At 44.4% G+C, this 24,166-nt stretch overlaps 1 protein-coding gene across 2 annotated transcripts in view; it reads right to left on the bottom strand.

Moving 5' to 3' along the window:
- The window catches only part of Slco5a1 (solute carrier organic anion transporter family member 5A1), a 107,151-nt gene extending 96,722 nt beyond the window's left edge, over window positions 1-10,429 (bottom strand). For both annotated transcript variants that reach the window (XM_090338666.1, XM_090338665.1), the window contains exon 1: window positions 9,418-10,429. In XM_090338666.1, coding sequence (XP_090194792.1) covers window positions 9,418-10,336 — 919 coding nt within the window. In that variant the 5' untranslated portion in view covers window positions 10,337-10,429. The remainder of the gene's footprint in view (window positions 1-9,417) is intronic.
- Between the last annotated feature and the right edge of the window lie 13,737 nt (window positions 10,430-24,166).

A 24,166-nucleotide genomic window follows, 5' to 3' on the forward strand; every position in this document is an offset into this window, starting at 1 on the left:
GTTTCACTTAGTTTAATATCCTTAATATTATTATACTGTCAGCATTTCCTTCCCTTTTAAGGTTGAATGAATGGTATCTAACTATATGTGACTTCTTTACGTCTCTTGGCTATGGTAAATGCTACAGCTTTAAACAAAGGTATGCTGCTATTTCCAGACATTCCTTTCAATCTTTTCAGGCATGTATAAGAAGTGGGGCTGTGGATTGTACGACAAATTTTAATTTTTTTCAGGAAATGCTATACTCTATTTCATAGCACAAATCCTTTCATCTTTTGGAGTGTGTCTTTTCTTGCCTATCAAATAATCATTTTGAAAAGGTAGGACTGAGTGAGAAGACCTCTAGGACACATCTTCTACTGTTAGCAAAACTCTCAGTTAATGGGACAAGGATACACCCTTTTTTGTCTTACCAGAAAAATAACTTATCCTCATTCTAGAAACTCATTGATTGGTCTGTCACCAAACTCAATTCCCTATATGTTTCTAAACTGTCACAGAAGAACAAAGTGGATCTGTTTATTCCCCACTTGGGGTTACATGCCTTTCAGGCTTACCCCTGACACCATAAGTTCAGGAGAAGAGTTCCAAGAGAAGGAAATGCAACTGCACAGAACTTCGGGTAGGAGAAGGATGGGGACGTGGGCCTTCCCTTGGTTCATACCAAAATGAACATCATTTGTTCCGGGTTATCTTTCTCACTGATCTCCTCAGCAGTGATCGTAATATTGTGTAACTGTGCAATTCTAACAAATAGCCAAAATATATGAAGCACCTAAAACCAGCATCTTGAGAGACAGCAAATTACACCTGACAAAGCAGAACCACTTCCAGCAATGTTTTTTTTTAACCAATGGTAGCTCTCACTTTAAGCTCAGAGCAAAGTGTCCACCTGAAAAAGAATCAAGGATCTCTAATTTTTTTGATGCTTTGTGCTCATACTGTGGACCCTAGGCCAGATGCAATGGCTTTCCCTAGGATAATATTAAATGTGAGGAATCCCAGTCCCAGCTCTGACTTACAGAATCACTAAGGGCCTTTGGTAATTCACCAAGCATTGAATCTTCAGAAGTACTTTCAAACAACAGAGATAAAAGGAATTTGGAGCGAAGCAAAGAGAAAAAGCATGGAAATCATTTTAAGCTGAAGGTGTTACCCCAGTCACACAACACTTGCCTAGCCTGCACAAAACCTTGCTCTCTGAAATAAATAAGTAAGCTTTGAAACTATACTAGCTTTAAAAACCATTCTAGAACCACTAAAAAGGCTGTTTCCTGTTATTTGTGGCTGGGTTGAATAAGTCAGGGTGCACCCAACTGACATTTTACAGTGAACAGAAATCTTTATGTAAGCCAGGCACTGGTGTCTCCCTCATGCCTGTAATTCTAGCTACACAAGAAGGCTGAGATCTCAGGATGGTAATTTGAAGGTGGCCCAGGGAAGGAAAGTCTGTGAGACACTTTTCTCCAATTATCAACCAAAAAAACCCACAAAAACTGGACGTAAAGGTTGTGACCCAAGAAGCAGAGCACTAGCCTTGAGAAAAAAAAAAATGTGTTCAGGGACAAGGCTCATGCCTTTAGTTCAAGTTCAAGGAAGGAAGGAAATAAAGAAGGGAGGGAGAAAGGAAAGAACGGAGGGAGGAAAGACAGGAGGGAGTGTGGGAGGGAGGGAAGTTATGCTGTTCAGTTAAACTATTAAGTCCCTTGTTTCACTACATCTTAAACTGATAAATTTAAATTTATCTTGGAGGCCAAAAATGTCCGCTTATCTAATTGATATCAATTCAATCACTGCTAAGTATAGGGAAGACCCATTTGTTCTGACACAGAACTGTTCAGTTCCAAGTATGTGGACCAGTCAGTGTCATTCCAGTTGGTTTTGTGTGTCTTTGAATCATGTCCTTAAATCCCCTAGTCATCACTCGCCCTCACATGAGTCTTTTTTTTTCTATTTATTCACGGTTTGCACGCAGCCTACTCCCAAAAAGGATTTTTATGTAGCTTACAGAAATAAACACATTGTAAGCAGGACAAGCAAAATCCAAGCTGAATTTAAAAGCCAGTTAAAATCCAAAGTGAGGGATGCGTATTCCCACACTCGATGTTTCCTTCTGGCCTTCTCCATGCTTCTACAGCCTCTTCTCAGACAGAAGGGAAATGTGTGATAAATGATGTGGAAATAAATAGGTTTGGCTCAGTTCATCTCCTCCTTCTTGCTTTATTGGGACTAAATAAATATAAATTCAGCCCTGCGACTTGGCATACAGCTTCCATGAGCACCACCCTAGCTGGGGAGACCAACATTGGCTGGGGCTGGGTGGACACATGCATGGAAATCTGTGACAGTGAGGAAACCGTACTAGTTCAATGACATGTGGAACATTCTTTGACTTCACATCTACTGAGGTTTTAAAAAGTGGTATTTTAGTTCACACATATTTATAGTCTTTTGTCATATTTCTCAATTAATTCACAACTCAAACATGGGAAAAGGATGTTAGTTGCGGGGGGGGGGGCTCCAAAATTCTGTCCAAAGAGATGAGAAAAAAAAGTGTTTAGTAAAGCTGCGTAACAGAGAAGACAGAAAGATCCAAGTCATAAATTTTCTGGCTAAAAGGGGAAACATAGCAGTGTTGCAAATATGGTAAGAGCCACCGTGCACTCATGGTACCCACATTTCTCCTGCCTGCCTTCCTCTACCTTAAAGACTGAAAATCCTAGCATCTGCAACCCCAAAATCATGTTAGCTAGAATAGACAGAGGACTGCCTTCTGCCCAAAAGGACGTCACTGGGGAGGGGGGGACAAGCACCCCAGTGGAAACAAAGGCTGGAAGAAGAGAAGGGCTTTGTCTAAGGACGCAGGTCACTCATAGAAAGAAACTACAATCCAGAGTTTCTGCCTCTTTTTCCAGTCCTCTGTCTGAGATCCTAGGCTAATCCCAACCCTTCCTTCCTGGAGGTAGATCAGGGATGGTAGTTAAAGAAGGGGATACAGGATGATGGGGCCAATGGCTCATCCATTCTAATCATTTAGCTTGAACATCATCCAACTGGACCACTGATCTTTTATTCAATAAATACATCCTTTCCTTGTTTCCCACTTGCTTATCATCCTTTCTCCTTTTTCTTGCCCACAAAGAATCACATTTCCTTTTTCTCCCTGAGATATAATTACAAGTCATGGTATAATTATTGAGCCTACTTCTTAGTAAAACCTACAAAGCTTTCTCTGTGCTCCATGACAACATAAAGCCTCTGTCCACACAGGGGAGCCAGGGTGCTCAGTATAATTCTGGGTATCTCTTGTCTGGGGCCACATCTTTCCTACAGTGAGAGCCGCCAGAATGTGAAACTCTAAGATATAGAATTACACCACTTTAATGGTTTTAACATTACTTTAAATATTTGTGCCTGCCTGTAATTACTATTGGGTCACCTGATTGCTTGTTTGCTTGCGCGCGCTGTCCTCCCCCCACCTCTCTCTCTCCTTTCTTTTCCTTGTACAGTTATAATGAGAAGTTAGACCAACAGAAATGTTGAGAAAAGGAGAAGAGGTGAAAGAGATCATGCAGAAGAGCAGTTTTGTAACACACACACACAAAGATATTGTAATCGTTATTTCTTAGAATAAAAATCTATGTCGTAGCTGTAGAACATTGCCCGTGTTCTAAGAACACAGTGTTTTTTCTGATCTTAATTTGTGAAATAGCCTATAAACTTGATTTTCACAAGTTTACCGCTGAGGGTGGTGATTCACATTCAATCCCAGCACTCAGAAGATCAAGAATGTGAAACCAGTTTAGGCAAGAGTATGACCCTACCTCAAAAAAAAAAAAGTGGTTTTGTCTTTTTTCAAGAATTTGAGAACAATGTTGTTTGGATCATGCCTCCATTTCTTCACACCAGTTGTGCAATCTTCTGCACTGTGTCCACACTTCAATGTGTCACAGACTCCAGTTTCCATGAGCTCTCAGGACCTCTTGCCAGAGAGTTACAGAAGCAGAGGAAGCTCCAGGTTCTGCAGTAACAAAAGTGTTAGCTTGAAGTCCCTTGAGCAAGTGGCATTAATACTCTGAGTCTCAATTTCCTTGTCCTCACACTATAGGAGAGAGCCCCCCATCTCATAAAACCATTGAAAACGTTAAACCAAACAATCCATTTGAGATTCTTCATAATCAAACCACTGTAGCTTTCACTGAAATTGATTTCATACAAAGCAGAATTGTCATGTGTTTCCTGATGACTGTCTCCTAAGGCATTCATTGAGTTTTTCAAGTCACTATTAAAAAAAGAAAGAGAGGGGGGAGGGAGAGAGAGGAAGGAAGGAAGGAAGGAAGGAAGGAAGGAAGGAAGGAAGGAAGGAAGGAAGGAAGGAAGGAAGGAAAAAAAGAAAAGAAAAGAAATCAGGGTGCGGTGGCTCACACCTGTAATCCTATCTACTCAGGAGGCTGAGATCTGAGGATCACAGTTCAAAGCCAGCCCAGGCACTAAAGTCTGTGAGACTCATACCTTCAGCTAACCACTAGAAAACCGGAAGTGGTGCTGTGGGTAGGAGTAAGGCAGTAGCCTTGAGCTGAAGAGCTCAGGGACAGCACGCAGGCCCAGAGTTCAATCTCCACAGCTGACAAAAAAAGAAAGAAAGAGAGAGAGAGAGAGAGAGACAGAGAGACAGAGAGACAGAGACAGAGACAGAGACAGAGAGAGAAAAGAAAAGAAAAAGAAAATATCATTATCTACAACTTTCCTTCCTGTGGGCATGGCACATCCCGTGTCTTGTGGTCACCAATGTTTCTTCATTCCATAGCAAGCTCCTAAATGGCGTGTGCCACTTCTGATCTTCTCAAGACTAGCACAGAACTGAAGAGGAATGGCATTGCTCCAGAGTGCTTGCCTAGGACTGCACACACACACACACACACACACACACACACACACACACACCTATCATAGTGGCTAGCTCAAAATATGTATTTCAAATACATTTGCAGATGATGAATGTGGAATCTAACCAAGTATTCTCTCTCTAAATAAATTTGAAAATAGCATAAAAATAGATTAACGTTGATTAAAATTGATTAAAACTGATAAAAATTGAACAGGCTTTTAAAAAGGAATACATTGTGTGAAAGTACATTGTATGCATGCATGTGAATATCATAATGAAATCTCGTTATGAAATTTACTCTTGCTAGCATTTTTTAAAAAATAAGTAATGTGGGGGGCCAGGAGTTTGGCCTACTGGTAAAATGCTTGCCTAGCATGCACGAATACCCAGGTTCGATTCTTCGGTACCACATACGAAGAAAAAAAGCCAGAAGTGGTGCTGAGGCTCAAGTGGTAGAGCTCTAGCCTTGAGAAAGTCCAAGGACAGTGCTCAGGCCCTGAGCTCAAGCCCAGGACTGGCAAAAAAAAAAAAAAAAAAAGTAATGTGAAAATGCACTTGTTGTCTCTCTTCTTGGTGAGTAATGTTCCAGGAAGCTAAATCTCAGAGTGTTTAGTAGTTACACTCTAGTTTGCAGAGGCCTGTGCTTTTGATGGAGTTCGTGTCAGTGTATCCAAAGGTGGGGGGAACAGAGATGCAGGCTGTTTGTATGTTTGGTACCAGTCCTAGAGCTTGAACTGGGGTCTGGGCACTGTCCCTGAGTTGTTTTATTTGTTGTTGTTGTTGTTCTCTCCCACCCCCCGCCCTCTCCGCTACCAGTTGAGCCATAGCTCCACTCCCAGCTTCCGGGACTCACAGACTCTCCTGCCTTAGCTGGATCCTCAAATCTCAAGCTCCTGAGTAGCTAGGATTACAGGTATGAGTCACTGGCCCCCAGCTGGCCAAAACGTTTCTCTGCATTTAATCCAGCCTTGGCATGAACTACCAATATACAGGAAATACAAGGTTTGGCATTTGGCGGAACAAGATAAATTACACCATCAGGAAATAATCAGAAAAGTCAAGCATATGGAACATTTTACGTGGCAGCTAGGCTTCTCCTTCAAAAGAATCCATGTCATAGGGGAATAAAAACACAATTGAGACATTGTTTGAGATTATAAAAGACCACAAACAAAGCAACCAAAGACAATGTGTGAGCCTTCATTGTTTTTTTAAATAGTAATTATAACAGACTTAAGGAGACAGTTGAGAAAATTAGAATTTAAACTGGATGTTTTGATATTAGGTAATGATTATTAGCTTTCTTAAAATATCAATCCATCTGTAATTATGTGAAAAAGTATTTTTGATAGTGCTGGGAATCAAACCCAGGGCTTCTTACAAGGAGTCAAGAACAAAAGTCCTTTTGGGTTTTTTTTTGCCAGTCCTGAAGCGTGAACTCAGGGACACTTTTTGCTCAAGGCTAGTGCTCTGCCACTTTAGCCACAGCACTTCTTCCAGCCTTTTCTGTGTATATGGTACTGAGGAATGGAACTTAGGGTTTCATGCATGCTAGGCACCGTTAGGCCACACTCCAAGCCCAAAGCCCAAATTTCTTAGAGATACATGCCAAAGCTTAGAGCTGTCTTAGTGCTGACAAAGGGCTAGTCCCCACCTACATACACACACACACACACACACACACACACACACACACACACACACAGGAGAAGGGGGAGGCAGTAAACATGACAAAAAGAACAATTTTTAATCTAGGCAGTGGGTAAATTCGCTATACTGAAGTTCATTATACTGTTGATTCAAATCTTCTATATGTTTGAAAATTTCATAAAGGCACGATGACAAACATTCTTCTCTGTCCAGAATGGAAATGTCTTTCTCTCACATTTAATAATAGAGAACATTATCAGATTCTGTCGCAATGCATTGGATCAGTTGCTAGAGCCTCCTGGGTCTCAAACACCCCCTCTAACAGCTTCTGGGACTGATGGCTATGCTGAGGACAGAGGGCTTGGTTATCCCTCTTATATTGGGTATCTTTTTCACTCTCCTTTGAAAATGTTATTATTCCACATCAAGGATCCTACCAGCACACAGCTGGTCAGCTACTAAATGCAGCTGAATATTTTCTTTTCATTTTATTGTCAGGGTAATGTATAGAAGGGATACAGTTACATGCATCAGGTAATGGGTGCATTACTTCTCACACACTGATACTCCTTCTCACGTTTTTGTCCCCATTACCCACCCTAACCCCTCCCATCATCTTGTTTTCCCTCCTTCCCTTCCCCATTTCAAATATACCAAGTGACAAAGTTAGATATAGTAACAATATGAGATTAACCATAAGAGGAAAAGAGTGAAAAGAAATAACATATTAAAAACAAAGATAAACTTCTTGTTTCCATATCCTAGAGTTCATTTCGTTTAGTCTCACCCTATATGACCATATGTGATCCTCTGCTCAGAGAGTGTGTACTAATTATTAGAAATGAAGAAAACCATTGAGCCTATGTTCTTTTGGCTCTGGCTTACTTCACCTAATATGATTTTCTCCAAGTCTTTCCATTTCTTTATGAATGGGGCAATTTCATTCTTTCTGATGGCAGCATAGAATTCCATTGTGTATAAATACCACATCTTCTTGATCCATTCATCTACTGAGGGCATCTGGCTTGGTTCCATATCTTGGCTATAGTAAAGAATACACAGCTGGATTTTGATTATTTACTATTTCATCTTTTTATAAAGTAAGATCATTGATCAGGCCTTGGTTGGACTCCAGTCCAGAAACAGGAAAGCAGACATCTCATCTAGTATACTGAGCCTTCTCATCTCTTTAGAGGTACAGTTTCAACAAGGCAGGCATGGTGGCTTATTCCTGACTGCTAAGGAGGACCTAGGGCAAAAACAGACCTAGGTGGCTTAAGTGATAGAATGCTTGAGCATGTAACCCTCAGTTCAATCCCCAGTACTACCATGAAAAGAAAACAAAATAAATAAATGAATAAATAAATAAATAAGTGCCATTTGGGAGGAGCAGCTACCCACACAGATTTATTTCTAGGAAATAAAGTAACTTCACCTCTAACTTCCTGGCCTCACATGAGCTATCTAGAGTTAAGCCAAGTACCTTCAGGTCAAATCTCAGAGCCTCTGCTGTTCAGAAGACAGGTGTGAATCCCTCAAGGTCATATCAGTGAGGGGCTGCAACTCACAATAAAAATAGCTTTGAATAATAAAACATACAACCTGCAATGTTGCTTGAACATAACTTAGTCATCTGCTCTCAATGGGGTGGGGGGGTAGTTGTATTATGGTCAATGCAGGTGATATGCAAGATATGTAAGGAATACATGCATGAAGTACATAAAAGATGCTTTCTGCCATATGTTACTCTGGGATGAGAGGTAAGAGTAAATTAAAGCAATAATTCTAAACCTCACATATTAATTATTTTTCTTCCTTCCTGAAGGAAGGATAGCTATTAGAAGATAAACTTGGCAAACTTGAAATTTCACAAAGGTAGGCAGTGAGAGAGATAGGGAGACAGATAGACAGAAAAAGAGACAGAATACTCCAGAGTTTAACAGTTTATATCACTGGGGAAAAGATTAAAGTGAGTCTGAAAATCAGTTCCTAGAATTCTCAACTGCTTGATTCTCTCCCTAACAGAAAACCCACCAAACCAAGGCAAAAATATAACATAAAATAAACTTTAGGGCCAGCACCATGGCATAGTGGTAAAGTGCTGGCCTAGCATGCATGAAACCTGGGTTCCATTCCTCAGTACCACATACACACACAAAAGAAATCCACAAGTGCTGCTGTGGCTCAAGTGGCAGAGCACTAGCTTTGAGCAAAAATTGTCCAAGGACAGTGCCCAAGCCCTGAGTTCAAGCCCCCAGACACAGCAAAAGAAAGAAAGAAAGAAAGAGAGAGAGAGAGAGAGAGAGAGAGAGAGAGAGAGAGAGAGAGAGAGAGAGGGGGGGGGGGGAAGGGAGGGAGGGGGGGAGAGAGAGAGAGAGAGAGAGAGAGAGAGAGAGAGAGAGAGAGAGAGAGAGAGAGAGAGAGAGAGAGAGAGAGGGAGAGGGAGGGAGAGAGAGAGAAACTTTAGCCTGGTGCCAATAGCTTGTGCCTATAATTCTAGCTACTCAGGAAGCTGAGATCTAAGAATCACAGTTCAAAATTCATCCTGGGTAGATAAACCCAAGGAACTCTTAGGTCCAGTTAACTAGCAAAAAGCTGGAAGTGGAGATGTGGCTCAAGTGATAGAGTGCTAGTCTTGAGTGGAAAAAAAAAAGCCAAGAAAGAGCTCAAGACCATGAGCTCAAGCCCCAATACCCAATACCAGCACACACACACACACACACACACACACACACACACACACACACGTGCGTGCGCGAACCTTATTGCTCACTCTAATTGAAAATGAATGAGAAAGAACCTTCCGGTTCCATTTGGGGAAAGGAAAGGAAAGATTCAATGGGAAGTCACATTCCTAAGAGAAAAGGGAGAGGTCTCACCTAGGTACAAGGATGCGTTTTCTTTCTTGACATTGTCATCTAAGTAGGTTGGTCCCAGGGTGTAGATAGGTGTGGAGCCCATTCCAATGAGAATCTGTGCACAAACGAATAAAGCCACATAGACCCAATGGTTGTTCCCTCCCGAATCCTTGGGGCAAGGGGGAGGCTCCAACGTGGCCGAGGAGGCGTTGCCATTCTGACAAAGGCCATCATTGGAGGCTGAGGCGTTCAGCTCTTGGATCTGGTATGGGGGAGAGATGAAGTGAGGTAAGGCGAAGAGGGCAGCCCCCAGGGCGATGAAAAGTCCACCCACGGCGAGCCACAGCGGCCTCCGACCTCGGCCACCAAAGTAGCTGACAAACACCACCACCACCAGGTTCCCGATGTCAAAGCAGCTGACCAGCAGCCCGGATTCGGAACTCTTCAGGCTGTAGCGCCTTTCGATGGTGGTGATGACACTACTCAGGTACCCGGAGACCATTAAGGCCTGGATGAAGGTCAGAAAACACATGCAAACCAGGAAGCAGCGGGAATCCGTGAGGACCAGGTAGAGGCACCTACTCTCCTGCAGCGTGGCCAGGGTGGAGGACGCCGAGACCGTCTTGCTCACGTCCATCCTGTGGTTACAGTCCGCGAGCCCCGCCGTCCCTGCCGACGTGGACGGGGCCGTGGGGCTGGAGGCCAGGGCGGTCTGGCCTGGCTTCCTCTCCCCGTGGCCCGGAGAAGGCGCACACTCGCAGGCGGGCGGGCCGTCTCCACTCGCAGGACGGGCGTCCTGACGGCAGGAGGCGCCGTGCAGGGACGATAAACTCTTAGACCTCGAAGTCTCCGGCTCGCTCTGCTCCCCGACGGCGCCCGCCTTGGCCCGGGCCTCCGGTGGCTCTCCAGCCAGGGGCTGCAGCCCAATCCTTTCGTCCATGGTGCTCGGAATCACAGCTTGGCCGCGGATCCCACACCGGCACTCTAGGCTCAGCTTCCGGACTGCAGAGCTGCGCGGCAGGGCATCTCACCCGCGAGCTGGCGCCCAGGGCATCCTGACCGCAGGTACGGTCCCCACGAGCCGCCGCAGTCGCGCGCCCTGGGGATCCAGGGGCCTGAGGGGCCTGCGGTGCGCACTGTGTGGTGTCCACGTCTGGACAGAAGTTCGCGGCCGGCGCCTCGAGTCCCGGGCGCATCCCCACCACCGCGGCCACCGCCGCAGGGCTGGTGACCGGGAGCCAGTGCGGCTGGCGCCCGGCTTGAGGGCCACTTAGCGCCACCGTCCGCCCCGCATTCCGTCCGGCTGCCCCAGGGACGCCGGATCCCCGCCGTCCGGGCTGGCGCCGCCAACCTGCAAAGCAGAGAGACGGCAGTCGGTGAGGGGCGGCTGGAGCCGGCGTCCCGACGCCCCCAGGGGTCAGGCCTGGGCGACCCCAACGCTCCCGAGTGGGACGGAGTGGCGAGCAGGGATCTCAGCCCCGGAGGACTCGGCAGCTGCCGGCTGGGGTGCAAATCTGGGAACAATGAGCGACGGGCGGGCAGCCCCGACTCCCTCATTGTCTGCGGCGGCCCGGCCCCCGCCCCGCCCCTTTTGCCTTAAAAAGTGCATTGGCTTTTACATGCTAATAATTATCAACCTGCCAGTTCTGACTCACACGCCGGGGCTTTGTATTGGAGTGCACTAATTGCAACCTTTGCGCACTCCTACTCCCTTACTCAAAATAGAAAATGCCCCCGAAAAGAACAAAGGAAAGTTGAGGTTTGTTGTTTGTTGTTTAAAAAAAACACACACACACAATACATTCCTCGTCTCAATGTGAGAGAGAGAAAGGAAAACTACGAGTGTAGAAATGCGTGTGTGCACGTTGGCGCGCTGCGGGCACGTGTGCGCGATGAGGACGCCCATCTGCTCCACCGGACACCTCGCAAGCCCCCAGGCAGCGGTGACGAGTCCCCGTGCGCTGCTCTTGTATCCCCCGCGCTAAAAATAACCTCTTGCCCGGCAGAACTACTCAATTACGAATACCCGGGGCAGGCGGGGCGGGGGCGCGCGTGGAGTCCCAGCGGGCAGAGTCCGGAGAAACCGAAAATCAATGTGCCGTGCAGATGGCTGGGGACGCCACAAGCAAACAAAGAGACGCCGGCACGCCGGCACCGCGCGCGCGGGAGCGCACACACACACACACACACACACACACACACACACACACACACACACCCTTCCCAGCCCCCGCGGGCGGGAGCGCGGATGGAGAGGTGTGCTATTTGCCAAGGACACCCCGAAAACGTGGGGTTGGAGTCACACACACACACACACACACATCGTGCGCACGTTGGAACCGCACGCCCGACCCAGCACTCCGATTGCATTCAGCGACCGCTCAACACAAGGGTAAGCCTGGAGTAGATCCCGAAACGTTGGGAAGCTGCCCCACGCCACTCCTCTCCCGGGGAGGAGAGGGGCGCCAAGTGGAAGCTGCATTCGGTTTCCTGCTGCCGACGAGGGTTTGTGTTGGTGCTGGGCAAAGGAAAGGGAGAAAGCTGGGGAAGGAAGCTTGGAGGCCCGGAATGCTCGCGCCGGCGGCGTCGCTGGGCCGCACCGGCTCGCCGATTCCGGGCCGACCCCACTGATTACAAGCCGGGGCTGGGGCCCCGCGGGCTCGCTCGCCCCCGCGCTCCCCGGGAAACCCCGGCCGCCGCGGCGGAGCGCAGCGCACAGAGCTGCCGGCAGGGGAGCCGCCGCCTGGGCGAGCCCGGCGCCGCGCGCAGCCTCGGACCCACGCACGCACCGCGGCAGGGGAGCCGAAGCCGCAGACGTGGAATCCCAGGGACACCCCGAGCGATCTCGCGCCCGCACACACACACACACACACACACACACACACACACACACACACACACGTGCGCACGCACACACACTGTCTGCGGGGACAGAACTGCCCTGGCACACGAGCCGCTGCTACTCACTAGCGAGTCTGTCGGTCCTTCTGCCTGGCTCCCAGGAAATGAGGAGTTAGGAGGGGCAGGACGAGTTGGGGGCCGCCTTTGGAGGCCGCCTCAGCCCGTCGGCTGAGAATCAGTGAATGGAACTCTCCCCTGCCCCTCGCCTGTCACCCCAGCCTCTCCTCTCCTACCAGACACAGGAGCACGGGAGAAGCGCCCCAAGTGCAGCTGCGGAGGGCGCAGGCGCGCGGGCAGCCACGCAGCCCAGCCCTCGGGCAGCCAGCCACCCTGCTGCACTTCACCTGCACAGCGGGGCAGGGCGAGGAGCAGTGATGCCACGGTCTAATAAGACCCAGGCGCCACATAAAGAAAATGTGTCTGATCCCTTATTCCACGACCGGAGGCACTCACCATATTTCATTTACCACAGTGGATGTGGGGGACCAAGGCAAGCTCTCTGATGTGAAAGCCACCAGTGCTCTGAGAAAATGCCCCGTGCAAGTAGCCGGAAACAACACGGTACATCCTATACAACATGCTACCCAAGAAACTTCCTATCCAGAAACCTCATTCTCAAGCAGCCAGAAAGGCCTGCCCAGAGGCACGCGGTACTCTGCTGTGGAGATGTATGATTGCGGGAAATGGGGGTGCGGGGAGCAAGACAGGATTCTAAGGGCTTCATAACTTTTATATTGTCAGTCCTGAGCGGCTGTGATTCTGACCTCCTCATTGGACAGCTGGCTTCAGTGGTAATAGGTAATCTGAGAGGCCTCTTGTAGACACAAAATTAGTAGACAGAGCTTCCCAGTGGGTGGAGTGGTCCTGAGTTAGTTGAGTATAGCACCTAAGATCAGGACACCGCCCCAGCTGCTGCAAAAGAACTGCACAGCAAAAGAACCAGAAGAGTGGAACAGTGAACAGAAACAGTCAACAGAACGGTAAAAAATAGGAATAGAGACTGGAAGTGGGGACTGTGGAGGTGCCCCGATGGCTGGGAGCATAAACACATCTAGAGATGTCAGTTGGTGGTTGAATGGGAGCCATCTACCCAAAGAGGAACAGTACACCACAAAGCCCGAGGCCCAGAGCTGGATAAGAACCAAAGGGCAAGAAAACCATTAGGGGCTTGGATTTGTATCCAATAGGGCAGGGCTAGTGAATAGTATGAGATCAGAGTGTCCCCCCCCCATCCTTTTGTGGACCTTTCCAAATGGCTTTATGTCCTTGCTGAATGGATTGGGTCAATGTTCACTGTAGGCTATGAGAAATATTGGTTCAGATGTGGGCTTTCACAAGTTTCATGATTCCGCTTCCTCTAAGAGAAGTAGTCCAGAATGTAGTGTGAGACATCTGTTTCCTGCTTTCCCTCACACAACCTCAAACCAAAGGATAAGGAGAGGGACTGATTGAAAACCAATTGAGATAGTAAGTAGTCTTGCAGTTGGTATAATCTACAGCATGGGTAAAGTAGACCAAGATCTAATGAATCCTGACTGATGAATGGAAGTCAATAAGCACATGAGGAGGAGGAGGAGGAGAAGGAGGAATCTGGCTCTGGTGGCCCACGCCTGTCATCCTAGCTACTGAGGAGGCTGAGATCTGAGGGCCACAGTTCAAAGCCAGCCCAAGCAGGAAATCCCATGAGACTCTTCATCTCCAAAGTAACTACCAAAACGCTGGAAGTAGAATTTTGGTTCAAGAGGTAGAACGCTTGCCTTGAGCAAGAAAAAACTCAGAGCTAATGTTCAGGCCTGAGTTCAAGCCACAGGACTGGCCAAATAACCCCCCCCCAAAAAAAAACAGGAGAAATATTCTGAAGAAGAGAAGATGGTCCTCACTTTCCATGAATTTAAAACACCCAAGTATGCATGATTCACATGCCACTGGGACACACACAGGAAGCGTGTGGGCTAGGCAGACAGGATGGAGTCACCAGCCTGAAGATAACATGAAAAAAGGTGAACAAATAAAGAAGATCACACAAACTGAGAAGAGATGTAGGCTAAGCAGGGAGCATCCAGATCTAGGGAAAGAAGGAGAAAGCAAAGAAACTAAAAGTTAACAATCAGAGGTAATGGGATGAATCCCAAGACAGAAGAGCATTGAAGCCAAAGGAATGGACAGCTTTAAGAGGGAAAGATGCACAATAGGGTGGAAGTAGCCACACTTATGCAGGCCATCACTCCATCACTTGGCATGTCCTGGGGTTAGCCAGTGAGAGCACAGTCTCCACTTTACAGACATGTGTGATATGCTACAGTGAGCCAAAAACATGCATTAGCTCCTTCCTTCCTCCTTTCCCCTCTTAAAATCTCTCTGGAGCCCCTGACCGCTTTCCCATGGCTTTTCCCGTGACATGCCTGCTCAGCCTTTAGCCTACAACCACTGAAGATGAAGGCAAAGGTATGTGCTACTTTCTGTACCCAAATATTCTCCAGAGCTTATTGTGGATTCAAATCTCTGCTTGCCTCCTCTAAGCACCTGTCCCAATCTTTCCTTTCAAGTTTCAGCCCCAGACATCAGCTGTTCTGTAGCAAATTCAATCTGTTACATCAGATGCCAGCAGAGGGCTTCCCCACCAAAAGCCAAGCAGTCATGTCCCTGGAGCATGCTGTGTTTATTCATGCTCAATTACCACAGTGAAACTAAAAACAACTCAAAGAACCTATGGATTTGTTGTTGTTGTTGCTGCTGCTGCTGCTGCTGCTGCTGCTGCCACTAATAGAAAGGTCATGATTTGTAGGCAGAATAGAGAAGGTCTGCTCGCTGCCCACAGAAGAAAATATTCAGTACAGGTTCTTTTTGTTTCTCTCATAGTTTGATATGACTAGGAAAGGTATGCCAGTCACTTTGCATGATTGTGACAAAATGCCTGAGAAGCCAGGTGCTGGTGGCTCACACCTGTAATCCTAACTACTCAGGAGGCTGAGATCTAAAGATCATGGTTCAAAGCCAGCCCAGGAATGATAGTTCATAAGACTTTTATCTCCAATTAATCACCAGAGAACCGGAAGTGGCGCTGTAACTCAAACAGTAAGTGCTAGCCTTGAACTGAAGAGCTCAGGAACAGCATCCAGGCTCAGAGTTCAAGGCCCACAACTGACAAAAAAAAAAAAAAAGCCTGAGCAAACTAGTTATGGGAAGAGAGGTCTATTCTGGTACACAGTAAGTGACTGAAGTTTCAGTTCTTGGTCACATGGCTCCCTTGCTCCTGGGACTGTGTACCACAAAAACAAATATCACAGCAGAGAAACTACTATTCTTATAGTCACTGTGTGGTAGAGAAGAATGTGATGGACAGAAAGCAGAGAAATTTTGAGAGAGAGAGAGAGAGAGAGAGAGAGAGAGAGAGAGAGAGAGAGAGAGAGAGAGAGAGAGAGAGAGAGATTTTCCTTCCCAATAATGCCATCAGATTATGAATCCATCAGTAGATGAATCCATTCACAGGTCAGAGTCCTTGAGAACCAATCATAGCTCATAACCAGTAGGAACTTCCTTAACACATAAACCTTTTTGGGGAAATATTGACTTTTCAAGCCAAAACACCAAGTATTCCTTCCTTAGCTCTAATTTTCATCTAAGCTGTCAGCTTAGAAATAGAGTCAAAAACTAGATCAAAAATCAAAATAACAACAAAAAACACATAGATAGCACAAGTATTTGGGGGTGAGGGATTGGATGGTCCTGGAATTGAATTCAGGGCCTTGTTCTTGGAAGGCAAGCACTCTACTGCTTGAGCTACACCCTTAGCCCTTTTCCTTTCATTATTTTTTAGAAAGATTCTTCCATTTTTTTGTCCAAGTAGTTGGATTAAAAGCATGAGCTCTACCACACCTATCCAGACCCTACAGCTTTGTTTTTGTTGGTGGTGGTGGTAGTGGTGGTGTGTGTGTGTGTGTGTGTGTGTGTGTGTGTGTGTGTGTGTGTGTTTGCCAGTCCTGGGGCTTGAACTCTGGGCCTGGGTAGTTGGATTAAAAGCATGAGCTCTATTTCACCCATTCAGACCCTACAGCTTTGTTGTTGTTGTTGTTGCTGTTGTTGCTGCTGCTGCTGCTGCTGTGTGTGTGTGTGTGTGTGTGTGTGTGTGTGTGTGTGTGTGTGTGTGTGTGTGTCCTGAGGCTCGAACTCTGGGCCTGGGTGCTGTCCCTGAGCTTTTCAGCTCCAGGCTATCACCCTACCTCTTGAGCCACAGAGCCACTTCTGGTTTTCTGGTGTTTAACTAGAGATAAGAATCTCATGGACTTTAGTGCCCGGATTGGCTTTGAACCCCGATCCTCAGATCTCAGCCTCCTGAGTAGCTAGGATTACAGGCATGAGCCACCAGTGCTTGGCTTGTTCTGACATTTTTGTCAGTGTGGATCTGGGGCATGTTGCCTGAACTCAGTTAAAAAGGTGGTGTCAGACTCTACAGTTTTTGACAAGCAATACCCAACTGAATAATTCTACCCACATACTAACCTCCTTTATAGTTTGCAGCACAGCTAGACTAATGTGTGAACTTTGAAACCGTTCTTTTCTCAAGCCTACAGGAAAACAAATAAATGGGATAGTAGGACTCTACATGTGTTAGATGTGGTTAATTCACTTTCATCATGTATTCCCTATGTTCCTGTTCTCACGTACAGAGCAGAGCATGAAAGCTAACTGATCAAAAAAATAAAGAAAGAAGAGAAAGAAAAGAAAAGAAAAAAAGCCAAAAAGGCCAAAAACAAAACCCAGAGTATCTATGCATTGGACTATAGTTGTTTTCTGACATGGAATAAGTGACTTTCAATTAAAGAAGCTATAGGGACTGTTTAGATAAAACTAATTTTACTATAGAAAAATCAGAATGCTGTTGAAATGCATACATAATCCTCAGAAAAAGGCCATTAAGATTTTAGCCTTCTAATGCTTCCTCCATTCTCATTTTTCTCCCTCACTCTCAGTAGTTTAGACTTGAACTCTTTTTGGTGTCAAAAATTTTCTCTTCTGGGCCAGGAGTTTGGTCTCGTGGTAGAGTGCTTGCCTAGCATGCATGAAGACCTGGGTTCGATTCCTTGGTACCATATACATAGCAAAAAGCCGAAATTGGTGCTGAGGCTCAAGTGGTAGAGTGCTAGCCTTGAGAAAGTTCAAGGACAGTGCTCAGGCCCTGAGCCCAGGCCCAGGACTGGCAAAAAAAAAAAAAAAAAAAAGTTTCTCTTCCTTAAATACTGTTGTCAACTGAACTGTGTCCCCATGAAAAGTCTTGCATGTGTTATCATCATAAACCCCATGACTTCAGGGCTAAATTTGAAGATGAACCTTTTAAAGAGACAATTAGAATGAGAATTGCTGGGGTGAGCACTGATCCTAAATGACTGCTGTCATGTATTTGAGTAGTATTTATAACTTTACTTCATGGACAGTGGTTGGTTCTTAGCCAAAGAGATTTTTGAAGTGATGATAGGTACACAATAACCAATGTACAACGCTCATTTGGTAAATCTTCATCCTCATTTCATTTTCTGGAAGGAGTTCCCTCAAGAAAACTAAAAATGGAACTCCCCTATGCTTCAAGATATATATCCAAAAGCACTCAAATTAGCATAAAACAGAGATAACTGCATTCCTAATTGGAGGTACTACTCGCATTAACCAAGCTATGGAATTAGCTTATATATCCAGATGAATGGATGAAGAAAGTGTGATGTATTTCTGCATATTATATATATACATATCCACACATATACACACCGTATTATAATATTCAGTTATGTCATTTTCAGGAAAATGGATGGAAGTGAAGATGACCATATTAACTGGAATAAGTCAGACTCACCAAGCCAAATATATTTTCTCTCATATTTTGAAAAGCGGATTTTTGTTAAGACATGAAAGTACAAGAGAAATCTTTGTGAAGAAGAAAGAAGGGAGGAACACAAGCAAAAGTTAGCATAGGAGGTGAATATGAGCAAGGTACATTACACATATGTGAGAAAATGTCATAATAAAACTCATTCTTTTTACAATTACATGCTAAAAAGCTGGGGGTTGGCAGTTGTCTTGTTTTGTTTGTTTGTTTTGGTGTGTGTGTTTGTGTGTGTGTGCTGGTACCAGGGCTTTAACTCAGGGTCTTGTGCTCTTATGCCCAAGTCTGGCTGACACTCTACCACTTAAGCCTCACTTCCACTTATTGGCTTATTGAATATGACAGTCTCTCAGACTTTCCTGACCAGGCTGGCTTTGAACTACAATTCAGGGATCTCAAGCTTCCTGAGTAGTTAGGATTATAGATGTGAACCACCTGCACCTGCCTGGCAAGAAAAATGCTTTCAAATAACAACAAAGGCTGAAGTCTGAGGATCGCAGTTTGAAACAAGCCCGAGAAGCAAAGTCCCTGGGAGACTCGTATCTCCAATTATTCACTCAGAAACTGGAAGTGGCACTGGGGCTCAAATAGTAGGGTGCTAGCCTTGGGCAGAAAGAGCTCAGGGACAGTGCCAAGGCCCTGAGTTCAAGCCCCACGGATACTAAAAAGAAAATACCATATTGTCTTAGCTATTGAGTTGGCTGCTTTTAAGATTCTGATGATCCAAAGTTTTTTTTAATGTATGTTATATTTCATATCCTTAGAGAATATGTATACTCTTTTTTTTTCTGCCAATTGAAAAATCTGGAGAAAGCTTGAAACCTTACAGAGTTCAAGCATAGTTTTCTTTTCAGGATATGGAGATCTCCTTACAAATCCAGGGATGGATAATTTTAGTTTTACCTTTAGTGAGCACATACCATTTTTGTTTGTTTTGTCAGTTGTGGGGCTTGAACTCTGGGCTTGAGCACTGTCCCTGAGCTCTTCATCTCAAGTGTAGTGCTCAGCCGCAGCACCATGTTTGGGTTTTTGGTGGTTAATTGGAGATGACAGTCTCACAGACTTTCATGCTCAGGCTGGCTTTGGATCACTATACCCAGACTTTAGCTTCCTGAGTAGCTAGGATTACCGGTGCGAGCCTCCGGTGCCCGGATATACTCACCTTGTCTCCCATTCTTATAGGTGACCATCAGATTTGTAGTTAGGAGTAAATCAGGAGTAACAGGGATTATGTAAATCACACTACTTTCCAATTTAGAACTATTTTGTAAACGTGATTTGGTCTATAAGCGCCAGAATAACTATAGACCAGGAATTGTCTAAGCCTGGAACAGAATTCAGCAATAATACATTGCTTGTTGACTCTTAGGAATAATCACAAATCATTGCTAATAGTACATTCCCACAGTTGTCAGAGTCTTGGAGATGAACGATTTTAAATCCTGCAACAGAGAATGTATTGTTTACACTCAATTTTCCCTCTGCTGTTACACAGCACTTAATCCCACGCAGAGGCTTAGAGACAATGGGTAAAAGCTGAGCATTGAAAATCATACTTCAAACTACTTCGTGGACTGAAAGGGCAAGGTCATGCTAGACTAAAAGCTCCTAAATATAGGTAGGTGTTCTATTTTAAGCAAAAGTGTCCCTTCTGTTCCCATAGTTTTCTGAAAGTATGCCCTACATGTATTTTTTTTAGGGCCTAGTTTAGATCTTGTCATTTGAATGAACAAAAGTCAGTAGTTCAACGTAGAACTCCAGTTTCCTCTTAAATACTCAGATGAGAAATCCTAATCTTTCCTGCTGTGATTCTCATGCTCAGGAAGCACTAGCCCATGATCTTAAGCAGTAGTTCCAAGATAAAAATTCTTTCATTCTACAGAAATAAGTTTATCACTTCCTAAGTGTTATTATTAGAGTTCATAATGGGTTAGTATTTAGTCTAGTATTTAGTATGGAATAGAGCTGGGCTTTTTTTTAACAGTTGGTATTTTTAAATGGTAGTAAGTAGTTGCTTTATTGAACATAGCATTTCTCTTTTTTATTTTCTTGTGTGGTTATTGGGAATTGGTCCTTGGGCTTCATGTATGCCAGGTAAATACTCTACCACTAGTTATACCTACAGTCTCTTTTATTTGAAAAAATCTTAATATACATCTGCCCCTTGACATTCACGTGATTATCTCCTAGATCCTAATACACACACCAAGTATAATAACTCTGCAGATGCTTAAGTTCCTTATATAAAATGGCACCATCTTTACATATAATTACATATAATGATCTTCATATATAATATATATATATATATTGCCAGTTGTGGGACTTGAACTCTGGGCCTGGGAGCTCCCTGAGCTCTCTGGCTCAAGGCTACTGCTCTACCCTTGAGTCACAGTGCCACTTCCAGCTTTTCTATGTATGTGGTACCAAGGAACGGAACTCAGGTCTTCCTGCACGCTAGGCAAGCATTCTACCACTAAGCCAAACTTCTGGCCCCCTATATACTTTTCTTTAGCAGTACTGGAACTTGAACTCAAGGCCTTGTGCTTACCTTCCAATTATGCTACCACTTGAGCCAAACCTCCAGCCCCTCTTTCATATTTTAGATCATCTCTTCCAAGACACTGGTGGCTCATACAGATAATCCAAGCTATTAAGAAGGCTGAGATCTGAGGAATGAGGTTCAAAACTAGTCTAAGGGGAAAAAAAGTATATAAGGTTTTTATATTCAATTAACCAGCAAAACACCACACGAGGTATAGCTCAAGTGTTAGAACACCAGTGTGAATGAAAAAGCCAAGCTAAAGCCCAGGGCTCTGAGTTCAGGCTCTGACGCCAATGTAAAACACACTCCCCCACCCCCCACCCCCCCCACATAAACAAATCTAAAGATTACTTGTGATACTTACTACAATGTAGGTGAATATAAATAAATAGTTGTTACACTGAATTGTTTTCAGAGTAGTAATAAAGAAAATAGTCTGTACTGTTTGTGCATATAGTTTTTAATATATCTAATCCATAGCGTATAATTTGAATATAAAATATATCCCCCAAACTTGTGTTCAAGTCTTGATCCCCAGGATGAGTCTAATCACTGAGAGGTGATTGGATCATAAAGTTTCGGATTAATTCCTTAATGGATTCATAACTTGCCAGCATTATTGGTAGGTGGGGGAACTAGGAAGGAAGACCTGTTTGGAAGAAAGAAGTTTCTAGAGCATGCCTTGGAATGGTCCTTGGCCTTTTCCTGTCACTATTGCTCTGCTTTCTGGCTCCACGATGGATGGAGTTTACTGCCATCACGACCCCTTCCACATGAAGGCTTCTGCCGTGCCACAAATCTAAAGGTCATGAAGCCAGGCACATCCAAATGTTCGGAAAAGTTTCCTCCTTTAAGTTTAGGATCTGTTATCTGGTCACAGAAACAAAAAGATAATTAGTACACGAAGTTGGTTGTAACTCAAGAAAAAGAAACAGTAGATATATAGGATCATTTTACAATCCTACAATAGTAATGTTCCTTAATTAAGATTCCTTAATGAAGCAGTAAATGCTAGGCTAGAGGTGTGACTAAAGTGATAGAGCACCAGCTATGAGCAGAAAGAAAAGGCTGAGTCAAAGCCCAAAGCCCTGGATTCAAGTCCTTGTATGAGCACCAAAAAAAAAAAAAAAAAAAAAAAGCAAGAAACAAAAAATAAAAAACTCTCTAAGTTACTTGTAAGTAACCTGGTAAGATTATACATCTTCAACTTTGCAGCTTTAAACACTATATAAACCTTTACAAACATGTATCAAATTGACTAAGTAAGTCATATAGCTCCCCACATAAAATAAATCTACAAATAACTGGGTGTGGTGGCTCAAGCCTGTAATCTGAGCAACTTGGGAAGCTATTATGAATGGATTGAGATTTAAGACTAACTAGGGCAAAAAGTTCATGAGACTTCATCTCAACCAAAAGCTGGGTACAGTGATATGTTCTCATCCTAACTACGTGTGGAAACACAGGGAGGAGGAACACAGTCCACGCATAAAGTCCAGGCATAAAGTTAGACTCTATCTTGAAAACATCCAACAGCAAAAGGACTGGTAGACTGACTTCAGCAGTAGCTCCTGTTTAGAAAGCACAAGGCCCTGAATTCAAGCTCCACTACTAAAAACACAGTAAGTCTATTAACACAATTCTCTCTGTGGACAACTGCTAAAGACATATATTTATACACACTAGGGAGTAGCCTGGATGAATGGTAACCTCACCACCGTCCTGGTCAGCTGCAAGTTATGATGGACTTTCATCTCTCTTTTAGCTCCCCATCCTCACCCCCATACCATTCTACACCCTTACTATCTCTTCCCTTGTTTTTGTGCCTTTCTTACGATTGATGCCTTGTGTATGTTCTAATCTCTCTTCCTTTTTTCTTTGGCTTCCCAGCAACCTCGTGTCATGCTGCTCAATACCTCCTCCTTGATGCTTTTCTTAACCACAGTTCTCTCAGAACTAGCAAGAAATGACCGCATCTTCTTTATTCCTCAACATGCTCTAAAGTATTTAGCATAACACTATTTTCTCATCCACATTTGGCCCATTTCCTAGAGAATGCAACTGCTCTGTCTGCAGCCTGACTCAATTCTTTGCAGTCATGGTGACTTGGTAAGAAATCGTGTTGGTCCTCAAAACTCTAGGAATCCAAAGAAATGGATGGGATAAGAAGAAAGACTTCACTCTGAGAAAGAAAGCTGAGGCACCGGCTAGCATAGCATAGCCCTGATCTGTATAACCAAGACATGGCTTGGAGACCAGAGATATAACAAGGTGAACTTCCCCTAAGTTAGAGTGGTACACAAAGTCACACAAAGTCCAGACAAGTCAAGATGGCCATCATAAATACTTGCCAGATCCATGACAACTGATCTCATTGTCCTTGAAGAATAGTAAAGAGATTAAGAAGCCCCTGGGATTCGAAGCCATTAGAAAATGTTGGCCCAGAAGACATAGATAAAGCAAATATTGTAGTAAAAACATATGGAAATTAGTTTATTAAGAGATCTTAAAGGAGCAATGCAGAGGTTAAAATTTTTTAAAGAAACTCACCATGATTTTTAATGGGCCAGGTGATTAACAAAAAGAGAAAAGGTCCTTTGAAGATGGCAGTTAGGAGCCTGGACAGGAGACATGAAAGGGACTGCATCATATTTCATTCATCATGCACCCTTCTTGTGACCAGTGCTCACAGGAGATCTGAGAGAGAAAAAGGCTGAAACTCATTGCTAACACAGACCCCAGGGGGTGACTGGTTTACATTCATTAGCATGGGAAGTGAGAGCAGGGTGAAACCAGTGAATCATACACTGTCTTAAAACCATTTTTCTGTGTCAGGTGGATGGGCCAGGCAGCTGTGAAGATCTGCCTTTGAATCCTGAGAGGAGGAAATGTCAAGACCTCACACTAATGATATAGCAACAAAGGAAAATGATTTCTCTGGGCTGTTTTTCAACAACTACAAGTGTCTTGAGGCTCTGTCTGGTTCCAGAAATTATGCACTCAGATAAATGCTAGGCAGCCCCAAACAAAGGAGCCCTGTTTTCTATTCTTCATCTACTCTTACTTCAGCTAGCAGAGACAAAATAAGATGTAATCACAGTAGTCATCATAAAAAGAGAGCCCCAGGCAAGGATATCAAAGGCATATCAATGGAAAGTCCATTACATGGAGATTATTTTTTTAAATATCACATTCATGGTTTATACAGCATAAACAGAAGAAGCATAAGAGTTTAATCAACTAGCAATTAGGACCAGTCATTTTTAAAACAAAGCTGATGAAAGGTGTTAAAGAATAAAACTTTGTCAAGATAGAAAGAGACCAGGTCATCTGTTCCTTTTAATTAGGAGCACTGTAAGCAGGCAATGAGAAAAGTCTTGAATAATTTGTCAAGGTAATGACTGTGGTTATTGGATCCCCATTGTAATCTCTCTAACACTTTACAAGAA

The sequence above is a fragment of the Megascapheus bottae genome, chromosome 9 (assembly GCF_031878675.1).
Source record: "Megascapheus bottae isolate mThoBot1 chromosome 9, mThoBot2.hap1, whole genome shotgun sequence".
In the NCBI taxonomy this organism is placed as follows: domain Eukaryota; kingdom Metazoa; phylum Chordata; class Mammalia; order Rodentia; family Geomyidae; genus Megascapheus; species Megascapheus bottae.